This window comes from Pyricularia oryzae, chromosome 3, assembly GCF_000002495.2.
Source record: "Pyricularia oryzae 70-15 chromosome 3, whole genome shotgun sequence".
Lineage (NCBI taxonomy): Eukaryota > Fungi > Ascomycota > Sordariomycetes > Magnaporthales > Pyriculariaceae > Pyricularia > Pyricularia oryzae.
In genome coordinates, this window is record NC_017849.1 from 3,420,571 (window position 1) to 3,448,206 (window position 27,636).

Sequence of the window (27,636 nt, forward strand, 5' to 3'; positions counted from 1 at the left end):
AGCATCCCTTGCGCTGCATCATGCCCCCACCCGACTTTTCTTTTTAGTCACTTCTTCTTCGGGCTTAATGTTCTCTGGAATGACTCGGTACTCCACTCACTTTTCCACGAGTGGGCCAGGCATGGATTCTTTTGTGGGTGGGTGGTTCCACGAAAGTGCCCGGGAGATGGAATGGACCACTTGGAAGGGACCCAATTTTCATCCAGTATCGAATCGGGCTCAATAGTGAATCGATTCAGTTCACGTCAGCTTGGTACCGCGAGATGGATGGTGGCGCTCATCGACAGCAATGATGATGTTGATGACTGCGACAGAGCTAGTCTGCCGCCAACAAGTCGTGCACTTTGTGCAGCCACCCACCATTAGCCCGCTCTTTATCAAAGAAACCACGGGCTAGTTCTAGTTTCTGATATAGGTAGCAGCTAAATTCAAAAAAGAACCCCTTTTTTGCTCTACTTGTTTTTCCTTTCCTCATGGGACACACAGGGACTTTTGCTTGTGCGCGTGAGCCATGGCCAATGGAAGGAGCAAACCCCTAATTCGGCTGCTCCATTGAGTTCAGACGTAATTACTTCCCGGTGAAATGTATCTAGGCGGAGTCTCCTACCGTGCGTGCAGGTTTGCTTGCTTTTTCATGAGCAGGAAAAAAAAAATCCCTTGGAAAAGTTAGGATGCCTGCTAACATCAGCCAATGGCAATCTGGCGGCGCCGGTCCGGTAAGTGCAGGCTGACAAGCCATGCCATCAACCACGAAAAATGTACCCCTGTCAACACCCTTTTCCAGAAAGGCTCCACTACGAATGCTCCCCTGGTGCAACCTGCCGCCCATTCCCCCTTCCCGAACTTCCCAGCTTCGAAACACAAACACGGGCACCTCCCTATTTCCTCGTTCCATCTTCTGGGGAACAGCCTTTCTTTCTGGTAGGATTGTCGGATTAGTCTTGGGGGCCTCTCTCTCTCTCTATGACAACCTCATTGCATTTCAAAAAAAGATAATAGAAAGAAGAAGAGGTTTGAGCATAGTCGGGTTTAACAGCTCTGGATACTTACTGTATAGACCAGCCTGCTTGCCTGCTAGTACGGTGCCTTGGTCATTTTTATTTTATCTTTTTTTATAATTTTTTACTATCTCCCCGAGCCTTGCGGTCGTCCGTCGATTTCTCCGACATTTCGTCACTCACAAAATATCCAAGATGCCTGCATACAACACGAGAAAAGTATCGTTGAGCTTACCTAGCCTGGGAATCGCTCTACCTGGCAGTGGCGGTAACCATGGACAGCGCCGCACAACTCCCTCCTCCGCGACTGCCTCGCCGTCGAGCCGCCCAGCGCCATCGTCCGCACCTGCACCGGCGACGTCAGACCAAACCAGTCAGAGTCAGGCTCGCGCGCAAATACCTAGCAGCAAGAAGCGCAAGGCTTCAAATGATAGCGAATCTCAGAGCCCGCGCCCGAGCTCGATAGCAAAGAAACAGCAGTCGCAACCCACACTGACGCCCGTTGCCTCCCGCGATCCTTCCGAGCCCACCCCGCCGCCTTCTCCTACGCGATCTGTGGAGATGGCAGATGCCGACCCCGTTGTTGTACCGAAACCCTTCGACCTGGATACCGTCAACGATGAGATCGTCGAGGCCGTCATTAGAGTGCTTATTAGTCAAGGGAACCGACCGCACCTGGTCAAGGAGCTTGCGACCATTCTGATGTTGCAACTCAGGATAGTTCAACAGTACGTCACATGCTAACCCGCCTGGGCTCACACGAGATTTGACCATGTGAGATGTGCTAACGTGGATATTTCTAGGTCTGCAAACCCATGCGCCATTATTTCGTCGAGGCTGTCGAGCTTCCTCAAGCGCCCCTGTTGGAGCGCCTCGACGCCATGCCCTTTGGCCAAGGAGCTGGAGACAGTTCACCCAAGGAGAACGTACTTCTACCTTACCACATGCCCGCACCCACCATTTGCCGAGTGTCCAGTTTCTATGGCTACTCCACCAATAGTCAAGCCCCCGCGCGCCATAATCACACCGTCGTTATCAAGTGGCACATCAGCTTCGGAAGATGCTGAAGATAACATGCGCCGTAGGCAGTTGAGCCCATCCCCTGAGATCGACTTGTCCTCGCCAGAGTTTGACGACTTTGATGACGAGCTGCCATCGACACCTCTGGGTTCACTGTCGTCGCGCATGCCGCCTAGAATGCACCACCACAGCTCAAGGCACCATCGCGGCGCATCTCCGCCTCTCGAGAAGGACGAGAAGGAGTTCACCCAGACGGCCAACGTGCTGCAGCAAAGGAAGAAAGCGAGCGGTCATCTATTGGCAACCGTACCGGTTGACGCAGTTGTGGAGACTCCCTACAACAGCCACGCACGAGATGAAAACCTCTTTGGAGGCTACCACTCTCACCACCACAGGACTCTTTCGCCAGTCGCCCCGTTGCCATTGATGACATTTTCTGTCACAAGCCCCGCCATACGACCTTCGTTTGGGCTGAACCTCAAACGGGACGTGGAGGCCGAAAGCTGGGCGCGTCTTGACAGCATGCTCGAGTGGGACCGCAGCCCCGAGAACATTGAGCTTGAAGAGCTCGATGGACTTCTTGATTTTTAGGGGATACCTTTGTGTAACCCTGTGTACCATTTCATTTAACGCTTCGGCCGAAATGCCAAGTCGTCTATTTATTTCATTCTGACTTCTTCTACACCCTCACCAACCTCCGTCCTACCGATGTTGCGAAGGATGCTGTACTTTTCTCTACTCTTTGTGCTTGTATCTCGTTTAATCTGCGACGAAATGAAACGGTCGGATTCTCATGGGAAAGGTCAGGGTTATTATTTTTTTTTTGGTGGGCAACAGCAAGTTTGGGTGCTCTGCGTTACAAAAGCACGTGTTTTATGTGTTTTGATCCGTGGCTCTTTGTCCAGTGGCGCTCTCTATCTCTCTTCTCTCTTGCCATTGGCGTTCAGAAGGCGTCTGATATCCCTTGTTTTGCTGTTTGCGTCTTTACCTGCTGTTATCGTTTTCCGCCAGTTTTTTCCCACTCTACTCAACTGTGTTACATGGGTTTGTCAAAGGGACCTGGGCATCATCAACACTAACACCATTGCGATGTTGATGGCATCGGGTCCTTCTGACGGGTTCGCGCATACTTCTCTCGGCAATGTTTCCGTTGCTGGTTCTCGGGACCATTGTGGTCCGAGTGGGGATTATTAAAATCAGGATATCCACGTGGGGGTATCCGCCTCAAACTCAGGGATGTGACGATTTGCAAACCGAGAGGTGTCTGGTGAATTCTTCCATCTTGATTCATTTATTTGTTATTTTCTGTTGGAAATACGGGGGAAAAAAGGGCGGAATTTCGTGGAGAGAAAACTTACAACAAAATCTGGCGGGGCATGCAGACAGCGATTACTTACTTGTTTTGTTGATGGGTGGTTGGACGGGATGATACCTTGTTCTTTACTCAATAGATGGATTCGCTTTTTTTTTGGCCAGCATAGAGGCGACATGCCCTATATGCGCTTGCGGGGCCAGAAGATCACTTATTTGGATAGACATCTAGACGAGGAACAGGGCTATGTAAGGCGTTGCCAGGATGGGCGGCATGCGCTGGTACAACCAAAGCCTTGCAACGAAGGCGCCAATGAAAAGGAGACAAAAGGGACGGAGAAAAGTATAAACAAAAAATCTCAACTTTTCCAATACCAAGCATGCGATCGATCAATTTTGTTGCCCGTGACGACGCATGAAGTTACTATCCACATTTAAAACAGCAACTGATGTGCATTTCAAGTGCGCTTAGAAATGCATCTGGCTAATTATTGGCAGCTACACTTTATGGAGTGGAAATCTGGGTCAAACACCAATTCATCGGCATCAATCCCTGCGAGAAATTATGAGTCTTATATTGATCTACTGCGTGACAACAAATAGTATACATACATATAACGTGATACAGGATAGAGTACACTAACGGCCCCAACATCACGTCGGCTTGGAAACAGCAGCAGCGGCGCCGTCTTTGGTCTCGTCGCTCCTCACCCTGAGCTCGATGAGTAGTGTGGTCCCTGCTTGCAGCACGCCGGGCCGCTTGATGCTGACCACTTCGAGCCCGGGCACCTCGCTGGCGGCGTCGCGCACGATGCGCTCAATGTCCCGGTTCCACCAGCATCCAAAGCGCTGAAAGTGGGTCGGGGCCAGCTTGTCGAGGACATTGTTGACAAAACCCCAGTTACCACGGCCGTGTTCTAGGAGTAGCATGCGACCTGTCTGGGGCTTGAGCACGTCGGCCATGTTGGCAAGGAGGCGCTTCGGGGATGAGACAGAACACAGGCCAAAGGTTTGCACAATCACGTCGTAGCGGGTAGGTTCTTCTGTTGGGGGAGGTCCCGACGCCTCTGAGTTTACGGAAAGCGAAGGGGGCAGAGGTAGACCGTTGTGCACGTCGGCACGAACAAGACGTAGCTTGTCGCCCTGCAGGTTGAGAAACTCCTCGAACCCGGCCTCCCTAAACTGTGCGTTGCCGGCCTCCTCCTCCTCCTTGGTCCGGCCCTTGCGCAGCAGGGTCTTCATCCCGGGCACCAGCGTCCGGATTCTGGTGCGCGCGATCTCGAGCACGTCAGCAGAGACGTCGACGCCCGTGTAGCTCGTCATCTCGACCTCCTGATCCCTTGCCAGCTTCATGTCGCGCCGCTTCTCGAGGCGGCGGACGACACGCAGGTTGGGCTCCACGTCGGCGATGTCATCCCAGTCGTAGTATTTAAAATTTCTGCCGGTGCCAACGGCGACCTCAAGCACGTCGCCCCTGCACTCGGCGGCCAGACTCTGGCGGATCTTGGTCACGCCCATCAGCCACTCGGGCCAGTCGAGCCCCGTGTCGAACTCTGAGGCCGTGGCGCGAGATATAGTTGGCGGCAGGCCGGTTGGCTGCGCGGGCTCGGTCTGGCGCAGCGTCTCATCGTAGTCGTCCTGCGCGGCGGCGTCCGGGTTGGGATGCGCGCCGCAGCATGCCGCAGACGACGAGGTCTGGACAAAGGCGGTGATGAGGTACGACGCATATGCCATGAAGAGGCTGCCTGCGACAATGGAGCCGACAAATGGGTAGCGGTACTTCCGGAATAGCTCCGGCAGGGGCTCCCGCTTATCCTGCTTCTCATTCTTGGCTGGTTCCTCTGGATTGGAACTTGACTTGGGTTTCCCAGCGCGGTGCTTGAGTGCCGGTGGGAGATCTTTCGTCTTGGTAACTACAATTGACCGAGCCGGGGACTTGGCTTTTTTACTGTTTGTTTGAGACTGATGAATGTACCTTCGACAACATGGTGGAAAGCCTGATTTGTAGCCGAGGAAATCGAAGCCGGTGCCAGTTCTCAGTCCCGAGCTCAGAGCCACCGAGCGTCCTAAGACGGCCGATAAGCTGCCTGGCAGCTTCTGCCGCATCGCGCACATTATGTCTGCCTGCGCGAGAATCGTCGAAGAAGATATTATATCATGGCGTACGTTCCAGATCCTTATTCCCTTTGCTACGTGGCTTGGTCGCAAATCTGTAGGTAGCTGAGAACAAAAAAAGAAGGAGAGAAAGTCAAGGAAAAATTTCACGCAAAGACTGGCACCTGGCCGTTGGACAGCCCAACCCAAAGCGCCCTTGAAGAAGAAGACCTACAACAGCGCGGGTGAAGATTATCTGGGTTTTGTTCTTCTCTTGGACTTAATGATCGTGATAGAGAAAAAAAGTATGCTTGTGCAATACGCGTGCTTGTTCAGCACCTGTATCAAGATGAACCGCCAAAACCCGCTTATGTCATCCAGTATGATCTCCCAGGGTTAGGGTAGCTGCAGCCTGGGCTTGTCTGGAAAGCCTCCCCGTTGACCATTTCAAATTGACATCATTTGTCTGCATTTGTTTTTCGTATTTCTCCAACGCAGACGGGCGAAAACAGCTCCCGGATATTCCAAATCGGGTAGCATGATAGCGTTACACGAAAGCAGTCTCGCTCCAGACTGAACTGCCACTAGAACATGGCAACCCAACAAGATATCCAAGAACTCCTGCGCCTCCTCGTAGGCGCCAGGAAGCTGCCTATGCTCCAGGCAATGTCCCAGGTAAAGGCTCTCCAGGTCGAGGGACTAAAGAGCATCCGCCAGGTGGCAGAAGCCGGTCAGGCTGCTGTAGAACGAGCTGTTTCCGATGCCAAAGCCGCGCGGGCTCTACAGAACGCATGCAAGGCTGCCGTGAAGCGAGGGGATTCCGGCGTCGGCGCAGGGTCGGGAAAGAGGGCAGGGTCTGATGTGGAAACAGGCGCGAACAAACGTGCCAAGATGGTAACTGGAAGCAGCGGCGACGGCTCATTGTTCGGACTGCCGCCTCAGATGACACCACAGGAGCTCGAGGAGTCCCTAGAGCTGCCCGTCGACATGGACGAGGAGCGCATTGCGGCAACGTCCATCGAATGCAATCGTGCACCTCTTGTGCTTGCGTTCGCTGTCGAACTGTTGCGTTACACCATGCCGGAGCAACCACCGTCCAGCCGATTGAGCATTGCACAGGCCGTGGTAGCTACCAACTCTCGATCCAAGGCGACCAGCCTGGGCATCGAGAAAGGGCTTCCGGCAGATCGAGAAGGTTGGGGCGAGGGTCAGCCGCGGGTCCGTGTGATGGGTCGCGAGGTTAGCGTACTCAAGCGAGGCGGCTACGAGTGGAAGGGTTCCGAGTTTGTAGAGAAAGCCAGCGAGGCAAAGCAAAATGCTTTTGCCATCATGATGCAAAGCGACACGCAGGAGTCGCGCACAGAGCCGGCTGCATCACAACAGCAAGCATCAATTGATCCGAAGCCGCTGACTTGGTCAACAAGCCAATCGGTCTCACTCAAGGAGTCGACATTTATCGCGAGAGCGACAAATATGAGCAGCGTTTACGAAAGGAAGAGATTATTTGCGGCACTTATGGAGAAATACCCTGTGCTGAAGACGGCTACCCACAACGCATGGGCTTATCGGGTGAAGCAGGCCGGGTCAGGACGAGTGACAGAAGACTCATTCGATGATGGTGAGACTGGTTGTGGTAAACTAATGCTGGAAGTTATGCGAGAGTCAGATGCGGTCGATACCTTTGTCGTCCTTACCCGCTGGTTTGGCGGAATCATGCTGGGGCCGGATCGCTGGCGCCTGATGCGAAACGTCGTCAGGGGCTCGTTATCGGAGCGTATGCGGCTCGCGGGCACTGATACTGGTCTTGGTGGTGAAGCCGTATGGGGCTTGGATCTTGAGGCTATGAAATCTAAATCAACGGCAGTTGGTTATGGAAGCGGCATCAAGCACCACAAGACAACGGTAGTAGGGATGCAGGTTCACAGACCCGAAGCAGCAAGGAATTATCTGCTCAAAAGCTTTGCCGCGGGTTCCGCCACAGAGAATACCGAAGGCGATACGGCAGACACACAGGATAATGATACGTCAGGTGGCAAGGGCAAGAAGGCGGCAACGGTCAAGAAGAAGACTCTCAAGGCTGTAAATACCGAAAAGGAGGAGAATCTTGCCTTGCTTCTTGGGGCGTTGAGGCTGGTCTACGATAGCTGGGCCGACCATCTTCCTGCTGGCGACTTGGACCGCAGGGCATGGAGCTGGTACACTGCAGTGAGACCGGAAGTTGACTCGGGACCTTCCGGCTGGGGTGCCAAGGGCGTACTCAATTTGAAGAGTATACTTGCCTTGCGCCGGAAGGAGTAAACTATATTCACGTGGGGGAATAAATACAATGACCATCAAGCAGTTATAATGCATCAACCTTCCCTGGTGCTTCGCATCACTACTATAACATAGTTTCCGCGTTTCCGACAAGTGAGCGTAGCCGGCTGTACTATAGAAAGCAACAAGGAGTGGGAATCGCAGGTCAGCGTACTTGATACTCAGCTAGCCACCTACCTACCCTGTACCAATTTACTCACCAATTGCGTTAACACCAGATAATTTGTTGCGTCTGTAACAGTTGTAATTGTCTTGCAAGTCACACGTCCAGCATCCGGGCTTATGGTGGCTTATGTTGCAGAGTCAGCCATAGACTAAACTCATTCTGTTGCAAATTTCCGCAGTGAAGTCAAACGACATTCCCTGTTAGAATATCGATTCACCAGGTATTGTGAGGTCGCTATCCCTGCCTCAAAGATTCTTTGTTGACAATGACTATTGCAATCGACAGTTGCAGTAGATATTACTTGGCGACATGTGACTCGACATTCATGTCTGGTGTTTGTTTCGTTTTCAGCTCCTTGGTATTATTAATGGCTGGGCTGTATTGTACCGTATTACTGTACTCGCCTCATGGCCTACCGTACACCGCCGCATTTAAGGGCAGCAGGAGCTATAGTATTGGGTGGAGGTGGCACACACAGGGGGACCTAGGCCAGCCTCTGATCCTTTCTTTTATTGGCCGCGTTGCTCACTATGAGTAGAAGGCGTAATGAATCTCAATCAATCAATCAATCAGGAGCTATAGTAGCATTACGCAGCACTTACTCGAGGACCCACCCCCATAGCCACAGGCATGTGAAAGCGCGGGTAACGCTTGCATTAGCGTCACTCGATTACCGGGGGTTGTGGGGATACTGTTGCCTCGTGCCTCGGCCTGCCAAAGCTCACAACCCGGTCAGTAGCTTTGGGACGAGCCGACCACCTGCTACCGGAACTTGACAAAAGCCAGGTCACGACTTCCAAACTTCGCCATCTTTCAATAAATCCTCGCTTCACTTCCTATTCATCTACCTATTTCCCACTAGCCTTACACTAAAGAGTTTCTGCCGTCTTTGCACTCTCTCACTTTAATCCGAAGAACCCGCGCAAGACAACATGGGTGGTAAGCGATCTATTCGTCCCGCACCGTTTCTTCTTGTGCTCCTCGCCATCAACCCCAGAAAGCTTGGACTTTTTGCTAACGAATCACCCCTACTGGCCTGTTCCTACAGCCCTTGACAGACTCCAGCAGATTGGCGGCCAGCTCTCCGGAGCGCTGTCTTCCGGCGGTCGCGCAAAGATCCTCGAGAAGAACCCCGACGATGTCAGTACATCTCCTTATCTCGGCCCCCGATTCAAGAAGCAAAGTCTCACATAGCGTACCTTCCCGAGAACAAAGAACCCAATGCTAACCTCCCGCGCTGCGTGATACTAGATCGTTGTCACCGCCTGCCTCAGGACAGCGTTCACCAAGGGTGGTAAGGGTGGCTTCAAGGACACACATGCGGCAGACCTCATGGCCGGTGCCCTCAAGGGCATCATCGGCCGGTCCAAGATAGACCCGGCCTTGGTTGAGGATATCTGCGTCGGCACCGTTCTGGCCCCCGGCGGTGGCGCCACCGAGATGCGCGCCGCTGCCCTGGTGGCCGGCTTCCCCGAGAGCGCCTCTGTCCGCACCCTCAACCGTCAGTGCTCGTCTGGTCTGCAGGCCTGCGTTGACGTTGCCAACCAGATCAGGTCTGGCATGATTGAGATCGGTATCGGCGCTGGCGTCGAGTCGATGAGCACAAACTACGGGTAAGTCTTCCGAAGAAGCATGATAATCTCTCCATGCGCTCGCACACACTAAAGCATTCCGCTGACCCCTTTGCCATAAAACAGCCCCGCCGCCGTGGCCGAGTTCTCGGACCTGCTCGAGTCCCACCCCGAAGCTGCAAACTGCAAGGTGCCCATGGGTGTTCTTTCGGAGAACATGGCCCGTGACCGCAACGTGCCGCGTGCTGCTCAGGACGCCTTTGCCGCCGCTTCATACAAGAAGGCCGAGGCCGCTCAGAAGCAGGGTCTCTTCAAGGAGGAGATCGAGCCGCTGCGCGTCAAGTTTGAGGACCCCAAGACTGGCGAGACCCGCGAGATCGTCGTCGACGGCGACGATGGTGTCCGCCCCGGCATCACTGCCGAGTCGCTCGCCAAGATCAAGCCTGCCTTTGCCGAGGGTGGTAGCATCCACGCCGGTAACGCTTCGCAGATATCTGACGGTGCCGCTGCCGTCCTGCTCATGAAGCGCTCCACCGCCGAGAGGCTTGGCCAGCAGATCCTGGGCAAGTACGTCCAGGCTTCCATCGTTGGTGTCAAGCCGCTGCTCATGGGTGTTGGTCCCTGGAAGGCCATCCCCAAGCTTTTTGAGCTCACTGGCGTCACCAAGGAGGACGTCGACATCTTTGAGATAAATGAGGCCTTTGCCAGTCAGTGCCTGTGGTGCGCTGATGAGCTCAAGATCCCCCACGAGAAGATTAACCCCAAGGGAGGCGCCATCGCCTTTGGCCACCCCCTGGGCTGCACCGGTGCCAGGCAGGTCTCAACCCTGCTCTACGAGCTGAGGAGGACGGGCCAGAAGGTTGGCGTTACTAGCATGTGTGTCGGTACCGGCATGGGTATGGCTGCGCTCTGGGTTGCAGAGTAAAGTAGAGTAATCAAGCCATGTTGATGAATTGATGAAACATTGGACAAATCTCTTTTTATATTCCTGTACGAGATGACGGTCTTTCTGTATCTGAATTTATTGTACCATCAAAAATTGATAAGTCCTATCTAAAGTGGTTCTTTGAGTTTGTGTATAGTATGTATTGTCTGTTGACGATCTCTCTGTATATGAAGGTTTTTGATGTATGTGTGAAGACATGACCGCTCCCCAGAATAGATCATGTATGTCCATGGTGAGATGCAACTTGAAAGTCTTGAAATGGCAGAAGCTTGAACACAAAAAATCGCAACTTTACACACAATTTCCTTTCCATCCGTCTATATGTAAAACATTCCGCGGGGGAGGGGGGGGGGTGTCGGATTCATATATGCAATCTCTGACGATAACAAATCTACAACTTGCTGTCCAAGTTTGTCATGCTCAGTTTCTCCTTGAGGGAGTCCTCTGCCTCTTTCTCAATCCTCTTCAGGAGAACGTCACAAGTTGGGATATCGTGGATCAAACCAATGACTTGGCCGGCAGTCCAAACCTTTAGGGCATTATTAGACATGCTATTCATGCCTCGACATCTTTTTTCTTTGGGGGACGAGAACTTACTCCATAGTCTGGGTCGCCGTTGATAAATACCTGCTTACCACGCTGACCGCTCACCAGAGGCGCGAGCTGGGAGAAGTCGCCGTTGGCGCCTTTCTCGGCCTTGATGGCCTCCTCGGTAACCTTGTTGCGGTAAAGACGAGTGGTGTTGCGGAAGCTACGCAGAACCAAGGCAGTGTCGTGCTCGCTGGCACCAACAATGGTCTCTTTGATGTTGTTGTGGATGGGGGCTTCGACGGTGCACATGAAGCGGGTGCCCATGTTGATACCGCTAGCGCCCAGGCACAGCGCGGCCGCGAGGCCTTGGCCGTCGGCAAAGCCGCCCGAGGCAATAAACGGAACCTTGAGCTTCTGGCGGGCACGGCTGAGCAGGATGAAGTTTGTGATGTCCGACTCGCCGACGTGCCTGTCAAACGCCCCACCCCAAACACGGGCCTGCCGTTAGCGGACGGGTCCGGATCTGCTGGAGGGTACACGGGAGAAACATGGGGCAATACGAGATAGTCTAGGGAGCAGGACGAGCCGATTGGGCCGGGTAGCGGCATTGGATACTCGCACAGAACTGTTGGGAAATAAAGAACGGGATGCAAACAGTGTTTTTTGTGTAGTGTAGTCGTGTGAATGTACAGGGTGGAGTAAGGAGGCGGATGGGTTGGGCAATAGTATCAAACCAATGTTGGCAAGACCATTTTGGACATAGAATATGCCGTGCACATCTTGAGGTTGGATCGCAGACGGAACAAACATGAAAACGAACGAACCAGTGGGCTGTGATGGCCTACACCGCGTCATATCGAGGTCATGCGCTGCTTTGATGAATGACAGGTGCAAGGCAGGAAGAAAAGCAGAGCAACAGAGACGACATGCCAATGAGATGAGCAAAAACTTACCCAGCACACTCAAAGCCGTCAATCGACAAGAAATCAACACCCATCTTGACGGCACTCTCGGCATGTCTGATGGAGGTGCACTTGTGAAGCACAATGATGCCAGCCTTCTTGAGGGCAGCAATAACGGGACCAGGGCTGTTACCAGCCGTCTCGACAACTTTGATGCCCTCCTCAACCACAACGCGGACGTAAGCAGGGTAGTCTGGCGGGACCATGGACGGTAAGAGGGTCAGGTTGACGCCGAAGGGCTTGTCGGTCATAGTCCTGCACTTGCGGATCTCCTCCCGCAAGCCCTCTGGTGTCGGGAAGATGAGGGCCGTAATAATGCCCAAGCCACCAGCATTAGACACGGCGGATGCGAGTGAGGCGTAACCTAGGCGATCACAGTATCCGGAGTTAGATCAAGTTTTCTCTTGTACGTTTTGATCATTTTTCCCCCTCGTCTGCCTGTCGTCACCCCCTCTGTGCCACAGTGGTAGCGTCAGGTTGGCCAGCTGGCTTTGGGTACCCATCTTGGTCCACGGCCTAGGTGACAGAATCCAGACAAGGGGGCGTGTATAAGAGGGTGTCAACATATACATACCAACGTGCATCATGCCGCCTTGCACGACGGGGACTGTTGTTTTTGTCGATCATCAAGAGGTTGTCAGCCAAAGTGGACCGGTGAAGAGAGTGCATACGATTTGATTTTGATTTTGCTGGGTCGTTTCTCACTCTTGATGCCGAGTTTCCTCGTAAGTTCGGTATTGAATGGCATCTTTGCTCTATGGTTGGACTGTGAACTTTGAGATTTGCAGCCTCGGAGTGAATCAAAGCGCTTTCTTTGCAGACAAGCAAGCAGTGTGTATGGGTGTATGTGGCTTTAGAGTACAGCTGGCAGAGCACCACCCAAGCTCGTGAGACCTGGAACAAACAATCAATCGCCTGCGTCGGTATTGCCAAGTAATGCAAATAGTTCAGACCCTCAGCCGTGATATATCTTGCTCTGGAGTAACGTTCGTGCCGGGCTGCGTAAGAGTCACTTTGATTTTTTGTCCTCGTCTGTTGACCTCTGTTTTCGCCGAGCAGCTGAGCCACGCGCACCCTCAGGATTTGGTACGGTCGTGATGGGACTTGGTTCTTAGAAGCCGAGGTCCACGGTCCAGCGTCCGGGCAGAAGTGGGGTCGCGGGGAAATAACGTATGGGGGTCAGGGGATGTACCCCAAGTCATGGCGGGTACAATTCTACAGTACCTGAACCTGGGGTACTCTGTCGGCCGGTCTCCTTACCCTCAATTAGGCACGTTTGCTGCTGAAAGGCTTGTAACGGCAGAGGCTTAGCGTCTTGCATGTGCTACTTACTTAGTTCAAGATTGTTAATTACTGATGTGCCGGTCACGATTGAGAAAAACTGCCAACCGCATTCAACCGTCAGTAGTGTAATGGAGACTTACGACTTGACACGGAGGCTTGCTGGTCTGGTGCTGGATTTCCAATTGACCTCCATGTTGAATTGTACCTCACCTTGGGTACCGAGGCACCTTACCAAATGTGCTCTGTACAAAAACAATTTCTCCAGTAAGTTGGACGCGGCCCGGGCTCCGCGCTGCGGGCTGCGGGCTGCCCGACGTTTCTAGCGTAAGGCAGGGCAAGTAAAAAACAGGGTTGTGCCTGCCACCAAATTCCCAGCTCGCTTCCATGCACTTGCTTTCGCATGACGCAGGACGACGACCTGAACCTGAACTTGAACCTGGACCTGGACCGAACAAATTCTCATTGGCAGCTGTAGTGCAAACCATCATCAGTTAGACCATTCGGGTGTCTTGCCTCTTCGCGTACATCCAACGCATCCCTCCATCTCGGCTGTCTCGCTTCGATATTTGGGCATGCCTGCTTCGCAATTATGTTCTCCCCGACATTCCTCTGCATGTCTGATTATCGCACCACTTGTCAAGTGAGTACTGGTTCAAGACTGTGCCGTTTCTTCCCCAGCCGCCTCGAGAGTGCCTTAAATTTGTTTGATTTGTTTCTATTCTACCACTCGGTTGACATCCAGCCTACCTGCCGATGACTGAGAGGAATGCAGTGATACGTGCCGTGGAAACATAAGCTTGTGTCCGCTGTGCCTCGTCGGCCCTGAGACAGCTGGTACAGAGTCGCAAGCTCAATTCGCATCCAATAATCAGGCGACTGATCAATTGCTTACCGGAGTCTGGTAACCGCCCAGCCCGGATTGCGGCAGAACTAGCCGAGAGAGCATCGTGACGCCCTCGACATCAATACAGGGAGGGATATGCACACCTGTCTGCTTGCTGACCTGGCCAAGGTACCTACTCCAGGACCTGAGGTAGATCTATCTTGCCTACATACCTACCTACCTTGCATTGATTACATCCTACCTGGGAACCTACCAGCCGTTGGGTCGCGCCTTGGTATTCCCGCTTGGGCTGGGATAATGCAGACGATAAGTTCCCCAGTACCACACATACACTGAGCGCACAATATGGGAGTCGACGCTGCTTCTTGGCTGTTCCATCCGAACTGACGTGCATTGATGGTTTTGTCTGTTGTAACCTTGCCGTATCTACTTTACCTTAACATTGGGTACCAAAACGTGGCCGAGTTAACTCATCGTGTCGGGTGGTGAGGGTTGACACGATGATGCAAACACTTGCATCCAATACCGGCCATAGTAACACGGAGCAACTCGAGGAGACACGCATTCGCCAAGCACAACGTCGGGCACTTTTCAATGTTGTCAAAGATACAGGTGTTACCAGCTTTACTGTCTTGCCTGTGGTTATTGCGGATACTCTGGTCATGTTTACAAGATTCTACGGCTCACTCAGTCCCTGGGGCTATATCTTTTTGTCCAACGATTTTGTTCAACTATACCCTGCTTTACTTGTACCGGATGGCTTTTCTCGTTCCCAGCCATGCACCGTTCCGCCCGTTGTGCGACTTCTCCCTTCCTGGCGGTAGCGAGGCGTGTATCAGCCATGCAACCAGGCTGCTAGGCTACAATGATGCTTAGGCATGTCATTCTTACTACATTGGGTATTATTTGCTTGATTTGTTTTTTCTCCTTCCCCTCTATTTGGGACGCCATCCTGATTGGAGCAGGCACATGATTCTGTTCTACTTCTTGTTCTAGATTCTAGAAGCTGTCCACATGATCAACACCAAAGAGCGTCGCAGGTCACGCCTCGTAACAGACAGCTAGCCTGTTGTATGAACGCCACATATACCCCAGGCAGGTTAGGCAAGCTAACTTGCGAGCTTCTACATCGCTCACTCTCTTGCTCTATCGCAAGTAGTATTACCTACAACAACGGTGACCTCTTCGTATCCCCGGGAATTTTCGGGGATTTTATTCTCACAACAACCAGCCGCAACATAGCTATCCTTGCCAGTGGCTGTGCCACTCGTTGTGCCACTCGCATCTATACCATGTCAGGCGACCAACCCTGCGCCTAGACATGGCAGCCACCCACCCACCGATTTGGCTGAGATTGATCCACCAAGCCACCTCAGTAGCGAACAAAGCGAGCAGACCAACATGACCCGGACCAGGTTCAGCATCTTAGAATGCAGTATTAAGGCATGCCGGCACAGCAGCATAGGGTTTGGTGGACCTCAACGACATCTCATGGCCACGCGCTATTCAGCTGCTAGCCAAGAACCGATAGACCACCTGCCTTGAACTCCCTCGTCGATCTACGATTGCGGATCAGTCGGGCGAATACGATGGGGAACTACTCAATCCTCCAAGATGGGAAATAGTGATTCAAGACGTAGAAGTGGATGGGATGGATGCGGATCACTGCTCTCCCTTGATTGTGACCATCGGGTCCAAGATTACTTGGCCAAAGATGAGCACCTTGTCGCAATTATGCCTAGACGTTTTTCATGATTCGGGATTAAACTTATGCATGTCAGCATTCACTCCCGAGTTCCTGTGAGAATGTGGTGCTAATGGATTGCAAATCTAGAATCATCCATTCCATGGCATCACGTCACTTCCAGTCGCCATCTTCGACATCCTCGAGAACTTTTTAACATGGCGCAACAACGACAACCAGAGACAGGTTTGCAATCCAGCCATCTTATAGGCCCAGAAACCAGGTTCGTTGTCGGCAGTGGCGTGTCAGCCTCATCGAAAGCGTGAAGGCTAACAAGCTAGGGGCAAATCATCACCCTCCGGTGGCTAATTGTTCAACTAACCCGAACGAGGTATAAAAATAAAATAGAAGTAAACGCCTATTTGGAACGCTGGGGCATTTCCCGGGTTCGGGATGGATTCAAGATGAATGAACCCTAACCGGCTCCTACTCCCCGCTTGCCAACGTGCCTAGTCAATTCCAGCTGTGCTGACCAGACTCCGTAGAGGAAGGACAAAGCAGCCTTGGCAACTCCATCCCAGGCCTCTGCCAGGCCTTTGTAACACGTATATTACGGTAGTCCCAAGTGAACCGCTTCTCTATGATTCTTGTATTTTTCTTCCTCTCGACGGAAATACTTGGCTACCTAGGTGGTTAAGGCGTCAATATCAACTAACGCCTGCCAGGTCCCGAAAGGCAACAACGCTATGAATGGCTCCCAGCCTCAGGAAGAAATGAAATCATCACACCACAACATAATAATATCTGGTTCAGTTGGGCATTCATCCTAACTGGACATCTGACATGGGCAGTTCCTGTCCGCTCTTTCGGGCTGGGCCTCATCGAGCATTTGGTGTGCAAGCTTAATGCACGCGTGCACCCTTCAAGAAGTAAAAGGCTTGCATACAAAATGATCCCAAAGCACTTCGCTTGCAGGGGTTTGCAAGGTCGACGCTGAGGTGAGCTTTTTTTTACCATCCCGCACGGAGGTAAGCTGCATGTATCCACATTTGCCATTGGCTGTCCGAGGTTGCAAAATGCAAGGCACCCTTTTTTTGGTTTGGTGTCCCAACTACAGTAGTGCGTCGTTCTATGGCGGGGACAAAAGATAAAATAAAAACAATAAAAACAAAAAACGACAAGGGCAGTCCACCTAAGCATATCTGTACTACACTACGTAAGTAAATACCTACCCTTGTACCTGTCGGCAACTAAACATATGCGCCACTGCATGCAGTGCAAGTGAACCAGGGCGGACGGCAGCTAAAGCTATTTATCTATTTGATCCGACATAAACGTACATCCGTACATCTGCATTTGTACGTCGCATCTCTTGGTTCTGGTCTACTCCGTACTCTACTTCCTTGCACGCCTAGGGGGCGCTATTTTCCGGGGCTCAGAATCGTTCCCGCACCTCCGCTTTGAGCGAGCAGGGGGGTGTGTGCGTACTTCCATGATTGTTGACCGGTCAGAGGTTTGCGTTATTTGTTCCGCCCCAAAAGGTCTCCTTTTGGTTCGGATGAGGTGTGAACCAACCCTTCCATTCATATGGCACCAGAATGCCTCCAAGACATTTGCAATACTTTCCCCAATCGGTCGAGGAGGGGAGGGACTGATCATGGGGCATTTCGAGGCTCGAGTGAGTGAGTGACCGGAGCTTTTCAGCGGTACTAGGCTAAAGAGAGTGTGGGTATACCTCTCCATATGTCTGAGACGGGAAAAAGCAACGACATAGACGCCATATCTCAACGCCAGAAGGGAAAGAAATCAGAGCAGGAAGACCAAGAGAGACATTACTGGAGACTGACCAAATGCTATTGTGCTTTTCGTGTTGCTCTTTTTCTCTCTCTCTCTCTCTTTTTTCTTTTTTTTTCCTTTGCATTTTTTCCTCCTGTCTCTTTTTTGAATTTTTTATTCTTTGTTCTTCAGAACATTTCCCCAGAGCAACTAGATGGCAGAAATATTATTTCTTGTTTGCCTTTCCTTGCCTCAACCGTGTATGCTCAATGCATTTTCCCGTTTGATCTCGCCAATTGTTCAACGCCGTCACTGCCGTCTCCGTCCGTCCTGAGCACGCACGCAAGCCTTGGGCAACCCAAAACGGACCAGACAATCTTCCATCATAGCCAGTGGTGAACAACGAAGCGAGCAAACTCACTCCCGTTCAATTTTCCTGGTCCAACAGGCTTCCACCCGCCCATCAATCTCCTGCTGCCACATCTTCGGGTATCAGTTCGAATACTTCCCGCCCGACGATTTGGATACTTGGGCGACTCCATCCTTTTTCCCGTCCACAAAGGGAGTTTTATTTTTATTTTATCTTATTTTATCCACCTCTGTGGTATCTCTCTGTGCCAATTTTATTCGGGATTGAAGTCTATATAAGTGCGCCGCCTGCCATCCACACTCTCCCGTCATCCCTTTATTTATTTTTCTAAATCCAACCTAGTCGCCCACAGACTTACATCCTCACTATTCTGGAATCCCATATTTGCGCCTGGCTCTTTGACCACCTCTTGGGGATTCTCAGGGTCCAAGTACCATTAATTATTACCTGTCTTGCACCTCTTGTTCGTATCTAGTTCCCACGCACGCGCCGTTGGCACTAGAGATATTTTGGCACTGGCGCTTTCTCCCTTCCACACACGCCCACGGCCAGGTTGCTGCACCAATAAGCCCGCACACACTTTTTGCACTGTTGTCTTGCATATATACACACTTTATTTAACTCTTTTGATTTCTCATCCCTTTGGTCCCTACCTACTCGTCATTGATTTTTTATTATCCCTTTCAGAAAAAAAAATAAAAACAAAACTTCACCCCTGGTCCTACGCAGAAAGCAGGTTTTGTCACCAGCTTAGGCCGGAAAAAAAGTCCAACCACCATCTGGGTTGATTCAATCTTTTCCTTCTACTTAGTGGGAGAAGTGAAGAAGACAAGGTCACAGAGATGCCTTCGTCCTCATCAAAGAAGTCCAGTGCAACGTGGCAATCAAAGCTGGAAGGTGAGGTCGTCCTTCTCCCCGCGTTTTCGTGGCCAGGTTTCACGGCATACTGCCGTTCCCTGAGTTTTCTCCTGTCAACCGGTAGTAAGGCACAGACCAAATTCGTGATGCTAATCTCACGGCAATAAAGATGCCTGCAGGGAATTTCAGATCAGCGCCCCAAAATATCAGCTAGTATCTGATAGGAGAGGTATGAGACCCCCCTCCAAGCCAGAGTTCGTCCCTGACGGGTATATTAAAAAAAGACATCTACTAACCCCCCACCACCACTAGGCGGTCGTACAGCATGGTCGAGCCAGGTGACCATTTACAATCAAACTCATTCGGCACGCTTTTGGTATGACGGCAAGAATCTTCACAACGCTCGAGAAGACGCTGCCGAGGTGGCCTGGAACTGGCTCACAACTCCGTCGAGCTCCCCTTCTACCTCCAATACGGCCTCTTGGTGATCTATGACACGGTCAAATCTTTGAAGGGTCCGCAGTCAAGGGACTAAAACACCAACCGACTCGACGGATTCAAGCCCGACAAGACAGACGCCAGCCGATCGACAGACGCCACAGAATTGGAACACTCTTTTTGACCAGCATCAAAAGCCTCAGAACTTTCTTGGTTTATTTTCAACTTGGTTCTTTCCATTTATCTTTTACACATCTCTGCACGAAGCACCCAGGATACCCAAGGAACCGAATCGGGAGCAAACGCCAAACAAACAAATAATGTTTGCCTTTCTCTGTTTAAACAATACAAGCATGCGAATCCCGACATTTCCAGGCGTCAAACTGATTTCTTTACTGTAGAATACCATTGTTGTGTGATATGGCGTTGGGTCTTGGGGGGAAAACAGAAATAAAACATAGATATCGACACAACCCCCCCCCCCCCCAAAAAAAAAAAAAATCATGGGAAAACATGGGCATCTCGCTACGCGGCGACCAAAAGGGAACAGAACGTACGGACAGAACATGGCAAAGATTTTGCGGGCTTATGGCTGGGTGCGCAACGAAGCGATTCGGTATTCTTTGCTGGTTTTTTCTTTCTTTTCATTTATTTGTTTCTTGTTTATTTCCAGTTCTTGCTCTCATCTGATGAGACATCAACATAATAGCCTCGGCGTCGGAGTTTATATTGAATATTTACCTCGTCTCAAAATGTTTCTTTCAAATTGACCAATACACTGGGATCAGCACGGTACAGGAGGGCTTGGAGTCTGTAACGGAACTTTGGCAAAGCAGATGTGCCGGGTCCGGCCCTTTGGTCAGGGCCGAGCTTGTCGTACACACCACGTACCGTTGATGTTGCCCTGCCAAGCGAGCTTGTTTCCAGTCAAGACTCACGCCAGAGTCTTTTGAAGATAACACAAACAAGAGATCCGTGCAGGGTTGGCCGAGGATCCGGCAGCGGACAATGAGTCCTAGCTTCAGTCTAGAAAAGTTCCTTCAGCCAAGCGCCCGAGAAGCCGCCAGCCGCCTTGATCCCCACAAACAGTCCAGATCGACCAAGTCCACCTGGCTGCCGTCAATTAGTGGTTTAGTGATGTTGTCAAAAAAAAAAAAAAGAAGAAGAAGAACTTTTAGGTGAGCACAAGCGTCGAAGATATAAGCCAATCTTGAGCTTTGGTTCAGCTCTTCTTTTTTTGTTCCCCTCCCTCTCTCTTGTTTGTCGTGATATGCGCGTCTAATCACGTCAGAAAAAATAGTGTCGGAGAGGTGAAAATGATCTGATTGTCCTAGCTGTACTCAGATTACTGAAAGAGTGAGGACGAGTCTTGCAGCTTTTAGCTCAAAGCGTCGGCCCTTTTTGCTCACTTATTGGTCGGGCTATCTGAGATAGGAATCAGGCAGTAAATACAGTACGGATTTTACCTCTAAATTCTTCACAATTGAAGAGACGGCTGAAGTAAAGCATATCCGGTGATCCACTCTGAAGTGACCCACCTTCCAACAAACTCCGAGCAGGTCGCACGTGAGGTCGCGGCCCGTGCTGCTTTAGGCTAAGCCAGAGTGGATTGACGAATTGTACTAACTGACGACAAAGTCGACAAATTTCGCGCGACTCCAGTGAAAGAGGCACGTCTCCGAACATCGCGGTCCCGATCGTCTGTCCGCATATTGCTCCGCGAGCAATACCCACGCCCACCTACAACGATCAGACATGCCGCCAAGGCTAAACTTCCTAGCCTCTTGCAGGACTTTGGTTCTGCGTCCAAAGAGACCAGCACCGGCCTCATGGCAGCCGCCACGAGCCCTTTCCATCATCAGGGGCTACGCCGACAACATCACGCCGCCTCCCTCTTCCTCTTCCTCTTCCAGTTATCCCTCGCCGGCGGCTCCCGAGTCTAGTCATATTGAGGATGACGAGATAGTGACCCCTCTGTCAAGTCTTGATGCAGCTCGGCCGCTTCATGTGAGACCGGCGGAGGCTGGGCCGGATATGGACAACGATGAGGCACTTCGGCAGCTCGAGATGATCTCTTATGGTGTCAATGCCTTCGATCCTCAGGCTGTAGGCCATAAGTACGGCGTTCCGGAGCTTCCCATCCCCGACGGAATGCACTTGAAGCATCGCTACAACCCTGTGCTGGATCAATGCACAAACCTGCTCATGAGGGACGGAAAGAAGGGCAAGGCTCAAAGGGTCCGTTGACTAACCCCCGTCCTTTTGCTTCAACATGCTGAGAATCAATGGGACTGCCCTGCTAACACGGTCGGTTATTCTCCTTCAATCCAGGATATGAGCATGATTCTGAACTTCCTCCGAACCTTTCCGGCGCCCCGCAGGACCTCAGCGCACCGTCTGATGCCGGGCGCGCCGCCCCTTTCGCACCTGCCCCTGGACCCCGTGACGTACTTTACGCTGGCGATTGACTCTGTGGCGCCGCTGGTCAAGATCCGCAACTTTGCCGGCCTGGCGGGTGGTGGTGTCGCCCTGCCCATCCCCACGCCCCTGCCGGTGCGGGCGCGGCGGCGCATAGCGTTCCAGTGGATTCTGGAGAGCGTCAACAAGAAGCCCTCCAAGGGCAGTGGTAGGACGCAGCTCTCACACAGGATCGCCGAGGAAATCGTGGCCATCATCGAGGGCAGGTCGTCGCTGTGGGAGAAGAGGATGCTGCTCCACAAGATGGGCACCACGGCCCGTGCCAACGTGCAAAAGCTGACGGCGCCCAGGAGGAGGTAGTGAGGAGCGGGGAACGTGGAATATATGCGGAAGGAGATCGGCGTGCCGGTGCCAACCGGGAGGCTACGACAAGCTGCTGACCTTTCTCGAGAGCAATTGCTTGGTGAAGTTTGATGTCAAGTGGGAATATCTCTGGCCGGATGCATCATATGTACGTCCATAGAGTGTATAACAATGTACATTTAAAACTCCAGTGTCTCAGGGAAACAAAAAGGATATCATGTCAAATTTGAATCTTCCCTGCGTGCTTTGCCTGTTTCCTAATTGTTCCTTGCCTGGAGTCATTCCGGTTTTCTGTCCTATGGCATTTTTGGCAGCTAAAGCATTTGAAACTTTGACAGGCTAGACTAGACTAGGTTAGACCAGTTGGCTAGATTCCATACCATCCTAGACAAGTAGGTAAATACCTACCTGTACCTACCTACCTAGGTAGCTAGAAAAAACCCTCTCGTCACCAGCTCACATACAGTAGTACCTTGGCTACTAGGATAGCTAAGGTAGTGATGTAGCTAGCAAGTCAGCTTTGTGACCAAGCAGTCATTTCCATCCAGCTCGTTGTCAACGCTATAGGGCCACGCTGCTGCTTTATCACACTGTTACCACCAATTCGCAACGGCAACAATGATAACAATTACCTCTCTCATTGCTTACTGTAATACGCCAGCTTGCTTCACATGTGCTACTCACTCTTGGTATTGTATCATGTACCGTACTCCTTGAAGCTTGGGCCACCCACCTTTATGAACTTCCGGCAGCAGGATTGTGGGCTACGGCGGCAGGCCCCGCACAAAGACCCAGTATGCCCCCACCTGCTGTCAGTACTTTGGGTTCGGGAGGCATCCAATCTGAACCTTGAAGCTGCCCAATTACATGCACGTGATTATCCTCCATCCCCGCAACATGCTGCAGCTGCAACGGCTATCGTCCGACAGGAGAGAGAACTGCAAATCAATGCCCAGAATAAGCAGGTTCATGATAAGTACTTCTTTGCATGTTCGGGTTCCGAGTCGGGATTTGTCAAAGTTGTACGTACAGGTTTCTTACTCTTTGAGGTCCGACTTGAGTCTGCAATAACCCAGTAAGTGGAGGAAGGTTTCAATGTACCTTGTAAAGGTGGTACGTAGATGCCCAAAGGTACCCAGTACGTAATACCCAGTGGTGAAATTGGAATTTATTATGAAAGCATGAATGAAAAGTACAAACATCTATCGTTCAATGAAGGGCAAGAGGTACCTGCTGCCAAAGTTGGTTGCTACAACCTAACTTACCTTACAGGTATCTAGGTAGGTAGGTATTCTTGAATTCGGGTCTAGTTTGGGGTTACTTTTCAAACGACTAAAGTCAAGACATTGCCGTTTGGAGCAACTACCATGCTATCGAATTGAACTTGAATTGTCCAAAGAAAAAGCACGGAATACAATAGCCGCCTCAATCCCACATTTTACCGTACAGCTCCGCTCCGCAAACAACGACATTAACAGCATCGGCTCGTTCCATTTCTCGCGTGAGCTCATAAATCCCCACGGGTCTGGCCAGCGATCCCGCTCCAAGAGGCATCGTCGTCTTGGCGAAAAGCAACAGAACAGTCACGCACTCAGCACAGCCCGCGCCTAGACAAGTTGCGGAAAAGAGGGCCGGCCCCCCCTCCCTTACCTAGGATTGCCAGGATCCGCTATGAATCAAAAGTCAGCCCAAAGCTTAACCGTCTCTGTCCAACTCTGAACTCCCTCCAAGAGAGGCCTTATTTTTCCAACCTCTCATCACACGATGCCATTTCTCCCGCAAGAAGGCAGCCTCGATACCACACGGCACCGCCCTAGAATTATCCCGCGCTAAGCGTAGCCTTTTCGGAGCAGCGAAGATCGCTCGAAACCTTGTACCGTGATCCCTGCAGCCGCACATCCGCGTAACAGCCGCACAGCGGCGTTGCACAAAGGTGCCAGCCAAAAGCTTTCTCGTGGACCAACAGAGACACTCGACGAGTCAATTGTTTGCTCAATCAACGCCAACTTCTGGAAAACTTTGACACAGAGTTGTACACTCAGGATCCGATTGATCCACGAAATCATAATCTAGATCTCGAATATCAACAAAGTCACCCGATCGCGACGAGGCTACTCGTCGCCACCCGCTCGCAACCATGGCCCGCCAACCCATGAGCATGGAGGCCATGCTCGACGAGGAGCGCCGCGAGGTTCTGGCGCTGCTTGAGGGCACGGCTTCCCGAGCGAAGAGTACAGGCGCTCGTTCTCCTTCTCCATTCGGCAGTACGCGCTCGCCAGTGCGGAGCATGCTCGATTTTGGCGACGAGCCATCGCCTTCGGGCCAGAGCACGGGCAGCAAGCACCGGCCCGCGCCCATCAGGAGCATGCTCGACTTCGATGGCCCGCCGAAACCCATTCGGAGCATGCTCGACCCCGATAGCCCTCCGAGCACCGCCGTCAAGCCGGCATACAGCGCAACGACATCGCCGCTTGCGAGCCCTCGCGTCCAACCCGTACCGCATGCATCGCACCACCTGCGAAGCTTCTCAGATGCGGCCTCCAAGCCTGCGGAGTTCGGACCTCGGGCTATGGTGTCTCCATCGATCGACCCGACCGCTGGCTACCAGTTCTCGGGCATAATTACGAACCATGCCGGACAGGCTATGCCTAAGCGAGTGACGCAGGGCGGCAAGAGAGGCGTCATGTCGGAGATCATGAGAGGTGGCGACGTGCAAAATCTGGTGATACCTGGTGACAGAGGTCGCCATTACTCGGTGAGCGGTGCCTCCACCCACTCGGCCAAGTCCAACAAGTCCAAGTCCCCAGGCCGCACGAGCATGCGATCTTCCTCCCCCGGCACCCACTTGCTGTCAGGACGACACCTGAGCCCCGCAGGCAGGGCAGTATTGGAGGAGTCCACTGGAATGGACATGCAAAACGCCTATCGAAGGCTTTCGGACGCAAACCTTGCACGATCGGGTGGCAGCTTGGCCGTCTTGTCGCAAAGGAAGCGATCAGACGACGGAGGATCTGCACGCTTGGTCAAGGATTACATGAGCCCCGATGGCGAGATTCTTAACGAGGAGAGCAGTGACGAGGACGCCAGCACCTCTGACGACGAGGCAACCCGTGGACGCAAGGCCAGTCGGACACCTGATAATGGCAGTCTGAAGAGTCCGAGTATAGAGCCCAAGAAGCGGACCTCGCAAAGCTTGCTCGCGGCGGCTGAAGAAGAACGTAAGTTTTCCATCTCCTCTTCAAGATAGCCTCTTGCATAAATGCCAGTACGCCATGGGAGGCCGCTAATTTTGATACATGTATACGACTATAGGCCTCCAAGTAGCTGCTACACAGCCTCAGTACCATTACAGGTCCCTGCTTGACGACCCCCAGATTACGGTCACAAACCCTTCGGGAGAGAAATCAAAGCCCAGTAAGCCGGGTATTCACCCAGTGACAAGCTTCGACGTCAGCTCGGGAACGCCGGGCACGCGGACCCCGATCGATTCGGACACCGAGCAAGACTTCACAGATATCAAGCGAGCACAGAAGCTAGTGATCTCTATGACGCCCATACTGAGCTCACCTGACGCACACCGCGCAATTAGGATCGTTTACCGCGGCGAGTATGCAAAGGTGGTGCAAGACGCGGAGAACGAGAACCGACGACTGAAGAAGTACATTGTTGCAAGTGATATGAGTGAGGAGTCAACTCATGCACTGGAATGGACAGTAGGCACGGTCTTGCGCGACGGCGACACAATGATTTGTCTCTATTGTATCGATGAGGAGACTGGCATTGTCAGTGACAACGGACAGGTGCCGGACGAGCCTAAGGCCATCAAGGAGCAGGCCGCTGCCATCAACGCCGTCGCCAACTTCAGATCTTCAGTTGTGGGCGGCATCCCTGGCGCATCATCCCTGCTCCCGCTGAGATCATCTGAGCAAGGAAGCAAGTCGGGCAGCGGGAGCGGGAGTGGAGCCACAAGCGGGCCGTTGGCGTCCCCGTCCCCCAGTTGCGAGAGGACAAAGGCAGAGGATGAGAGGGAACGAGCCATCAACGACATTACCGACAGGGTGACAAGGCTTCTGAGGAAGACAAGGTTGCAAGTGCGGGTGATCGTCGAGGTTCTGCACTGCAAGAACCCGAAGCACCTGATCACAGAGGTCATTGACCTGGTCAATCCGACCCTGGTAGTTCTCGGCAGCCGAGGTCGCAGTGCGCTGAAGGGGTAAGTCTTTTGATTTCTGACAAGATCTTTTTTTTTCGGCCTGGCTGGTAATTTTGCTGACACTCAGTCGTAAAGTGTGATTCTCGGTTCTTTCTCGAATTATCTAGTCACCAAGAGCTCTGTGCCTGTCATGGTGGCCCGGAAACGACTGCGGAAACAGAGCAAGTACAAGCGGACGTTGGTGCCACAGGTCAACTTGCTCACAAATCCGACGGCACGAAGTCTCGCCAACGCAAAGATTGACTAGCAGAATCGACGCGCAGCGCGGAACTTCAGAATCCGAGTTTACAGGGGAAATTCGCCACAGAGTGTTGAGTACGTGCCAATCGATTACCAGGAAGCCTATCGAGCTGCCGCGATCCACGCCCAGCAAGTTGCTCTGGATCTTGCCGAAGAAACTGCCAAAGCAGCTGGCCAAGCAGCTCGACGTCGGAATTCAGCGCCCTAGGCATCCAATCCTGACTAATGAGATGTGACGAGAGTTGACTGCTGCAAGAGCGATGTTAACAGGGCGACGATGAAGGACGGGATAAAACAGAAGTATGGAGGGGCCTCGCCGCTTGGACATGAGAAGGAAAAGAAGTCCAATGACTTTTCTTCCCAAGTATGTTTGTTGGTTGGGCATTTCCTGTGATGGCTTTACCCAACGGACAATGGTTCTAGGCGCGAACCCAGGTTTTTCTGGTATGAAAAGTTGTTCATACCATCATGGGAAGGGTGTTTGATAACCAGCTCTTCAGTGCATTATTGATTATCAGTCGACAGGGTTTCTCTCTTACCTCTTAGATACATGCACACTCTATCCCCACTCAATTTCGGTATTTATTCAGGACGTAATATACCCTATGATAGTATCAAATATGGCAAGAAAGAAACGGGCCATACCGGAATTTTTCTTTTTTTACTCTTGTAATCGATATTAGATTGCGTGAAACGAAATGGTCGTGATGCAAATGCACCCTGTCTGTTGGTCGAGTTTCCGGGCAACGACTATACTCCTTGACCAAGGCGGTCTGTTGCTATGGGTGATGGCGGGGTTGACAAACTGTGACTCGAAAGTTTGTAATAGTTGCACTGGTGTACTTATAGGTATGTGTGTCTATATTTCAACAAAGTCCGTGTTACAGTAATCCGATTGCTTTTCTTCTTTTTGTCAGCGCTGTCTGTCTACGAAGTGTTTGGTTCTTTTTTTTTTTTTTTTTTTTGCTTTCTTCTTCATGTTGAGCATGATGCGACATGGTCTCAAGTCGTAAAAATGCGCAGAACGAGACGTTTCTTCTCGATAGGTGCTGGCAACCAGTACTTTTCGTTTGTAGTAAATTCACAAACCCTCCGCCAATTAAGCTGGAGCTGCGTGATTGTACACGTCAATGCTGATGCCGCCCCACCTGCCCAACCCAGCAAGGGTAGAGGTAGAGGTGGGGGGGACTGGTCTTCGAAACGGGCCCTCCCTGAACAGATACAGCTCTGTCA

General features: G+C 51.9%; 9 protein-coding genes across 9 annotated transcripts; 6 read left to right on the forward strand and 3 right to left on the reverse strand.

Moving 5' to 3' along the window:
* Positions 1-859: 859 nt before the first annotated feature.
* On the forward strand, positions 860-3,779 carry MGG_09515 (uncharacterized protein). Its single transcript, XM_003712179.1, has 2 exons — positions 860-1,726; positions 1,802-3,779. The coding sequence occupies exons 1-2, from the start codon at positions 1,194-1,196 to the stop codon at positions 2,607-2,609; spliced, it is 1,341 nt and encodes a 446-aa protein (XP_003712227.1). The 5' UTR covers positions 860-1,193; the 3' UTR covers positions 2,610-3,779.
* A 104-nt stretch (positions 3,780-3,883) lies between these two features.
* MGG_09514 (methyltransferase OMS1) lies at positions 3,884-5,750 on the reverse strand. Its single transcript, XM_003712180.1, has one exon. The coding sequence runs from the start codon at positions 5,442-5,444 to the stop codon at positions 3,984-3,986; it is 1,461 nt and encodes a 486-aa protein (XP_003712228.1). The 5' UTR covers positions 5,445-5,750; the 3' UTR covers positions 3,884-3,983.
* Positions 5,751-5,882: 132 nt separating this feature from the next.
* On the forward strand, positions 5,883-7,977 carry MGG_09513 (uncharacterized protein). The gene has a single exon (XM_003712181.1). The coding sequence runs from the start codon at positions 6,015-6,017 to the stop codon at positions 7,719-7,721; it is 1,707 nt and encodes a 568-aa protein (XP_003712229.1). The 5' UTR covers positions 5,883-6,014; the 3' UTR covers positions 7,722-7,977.
* A 703-nt stretch (positions 7,978-8,680) lies between these two features.
* MGG_09512 (3-ketoacyl-CoA thiolase) lies at positions 8,681-10,539 on the forward strand. Its single transcript, XM_003712182.1, has 4 exons — positions 8,681-8,844; positions 8,954-9,045; positions 9,157-9,518; positions 9,603-10,539. The coding sequence occupies exons 1-4, from the start codon at positions 8,838-8,840 to the stop codon at positions 10,399-10,401; spliced, it is 1,260 nt and encodes a 419-aa protein (XP_003712230.1). The 5' UTR covers positions 8,681-8,837; the 3' UTR covers positions 10,402-10,539.
* Positions 10,478-13,034, reverse strand: MGG_09511 (2-nitropropane dioxygenase). Its single transcript, XM_003712183.1, has 5 exons — positions 12,621-13,034; positions 12,490-12,522; positions 11,907-12,279; positions 11,020-11,422; positions 10,478-10,951 (listed from the first exon to the last, which is right to left on the reverse strand). Exons 1-5 carry the CDS (start codon positions 12,661-12,663, stop codon positions 10,814-10,816), a joined length of 990 nt encoding a protein of 329 aa, XP_003712231.1. The 5' UTR covers positions 12,664-13,034; the 3' UTR covers positions 10,478-10,813.
* A 128-nt stretch (positions 13,035-13,162) lies between these two features.
* On the reverse strand, positions 13,163-15,467 carry MGG_15109 (uncharacterized protein; the record flags this gene model as incomplete). Its single annotated transcript, XM_003712184.1, has 9 exons — positions 13,163-13,239; positions 13,340-13,518; positions 13,725-13,808; positions 13,947-14,030; positions 14,092-14,215; positions 14,297-14,332; positions 14,791-14,903; positions 15,213-15,328; positions 15,380-15,467. The coding sequence occupies 9 exons, from the start codon at positions 15,465-15,467 to the stop codon at positions 13,182-13,184; spliced, it is 882 nt and encodes a 293-aa protein (XP_003712232.1). The 3' UTR covers positions 13,163-13,181.
* Positions 15,468-18,715: 3,248 nt separating this feature from the next.
* MGG_16796 (uncharacterized protein) lies at positions 18,716-19,273 on the forward strand (the record flags this gene model as incomplete). The annotated part of the gene is made up of 3 exons (XM_003712185.1): positions 18,716-18,770; positions 18,901-18,960; positions 19,044-19,273. 3 exons carry the CDS (start codon positions 18,716-18,718, stop codon positions 19,217-19,219), a joined length of 291 nt encoding a protein of 96 aa, XP_003712233.1. The 3' UTR covers positions 19,220-19,273.
* Positions 19,274-20,779: 1,506 nt separating this feature from the next.
* MGG_09508 (uncharacterized protein) lies at positions 20,780-22,211 on the forward strand. Its single transcript, XM_003712186.1, has 2 exons — positions 20,780-21,407; positions 21,501-22,211. Exons 1-2 carry the CDS (start codon positions 20,925-20,927, stop codon positions 21,945-21,947), a joined length of 930 nt encoding a protein of 309 aa, XP_003712234.1. The 5' UTR covers positions 20,780-20,924; the 3' UTR covers positions 21,948-22,211.
* A 999-nt stretch (positions 22,212-23,210) lies between these two features.
* Positions 23,211-27,118, forward strand: MGG_09507 (uncharacterized protein). The gene is made up of 3 exons (XM_003712187.1): positions 23,211-25,168; positions 25,263-26,163; positions 26,239-27,118. Exons 1-3 carry the CDS (start codon positions 24,088-24,090, stop codon positions 26,408-26,410), a joined length of 2,154 nt encoding a protein of 717 aa, XP_003712235.1. The 5' UTR covers positions 23,211-24,087; the 3' UTR covers positions 26,411-27,118.
* Positions 27,119-27,636: the final 518 nt, after the last annotated feature.

Bases quoted from the DNA above. Each gene is read 5' to 3' on its own strand.
- MGG_09514 (XM_003712180.1), bottom strand. From the start codon at position 5,444: ATGTGCGCGATGCGGCAGAAGCTGCCAGGCAGCTTATCGGCCGTCTTA.
- MGG_09511 (XM_003712183.1), bottom strand. From the start codon at position 12,663: ATGCCATTCAATACCGAACTTACGAGGAAACTCGGCATCAAGA. The intron at 12,280-12,489 runs GTATGTATATGT...GTGATCGCCTAG, and splicing joins AGGCGGCATGATGCACGTTG to GTTACGCCTCACTCGCATCC. The intron at 11,423-11,906 runs GTAAGTTTTTGC...GGCGTTTGACAG, and splicing joins GACGGCTTTGAGTGTGCTGG to GCACGTCGGCGAGTCGGACA.
- MGG_09512 (XM_003712182.1), top strand. The intron at 9,046-9,156 runs GTCAGTACATCT...GCGTGATACTAG, and splicing joins TCGAGAAGAACCCCGACGAT to ATCGTTGTCACCGCCTGCCT. The intron at 9,519-9,602 runs GTAAGTCTTCCG...GCCATAAAACAG, and splicing joins TCGATGAGCACAAACTACGG to CCCCGCCGCCGTGGCCGAGT.
- MGG_09515 (XM_003712179.1), top strand. From the start codon at position 1,194: ATGCCTGCATACAACACGAGAAAAGTATCGTTGAGCTTACCTAGCCTG. The intron at 1,727-1,801 runs GTACGTCACATG...GGATATTTCTAG, and splicing joins CAACTCAGGATAGTTCAACA to GTCTGCAAACCCATGCGCCA.
- MGG_09513 (XM_003712181.1), top strand. From the start codon at position 6,015: ATGGCAACCCAACAAGATATCCAAGAACTCCTGCGCCTCCTCGTAGGC.
- MGG_09508 (XM_003712186.1), top strand. From the start codon at position 20,925: ATGCCGCCAAGGCTAAACTTCCTAGCCTCTTGCAGGACTTTGGTTCTG. The intron at 21,408-21,500 runs GTCCGTTGACTA...CCTTCAATCCAG, and splicing joins AGAAGGGCAAGGCTCAAAGG to GATATGAGCATGATTCTGAA.
- MGG_09507 (XM_003712187.1), top strand. From the start codon at position 24,088: ATGGCCCGCCAACCCATGAGCATGGAGGCCATGCTCGACGAGGAGCGC. The intron at 25,169-25,262 runs GTAAGTTTTCCA...ATACGACTATAG, and splicing joins CGCGGCGGCTGAAGAAGAAC to GCCTCCAAGTAGCTGCTACA. The intron at 26,164-26,238 runs GTAAGTCTTTTG...TCAGTCGTAAAG, and splicing joins GGTCGCAGTGCGCTGAAGGG to TGTGATTCTCGGTTCTTTCT.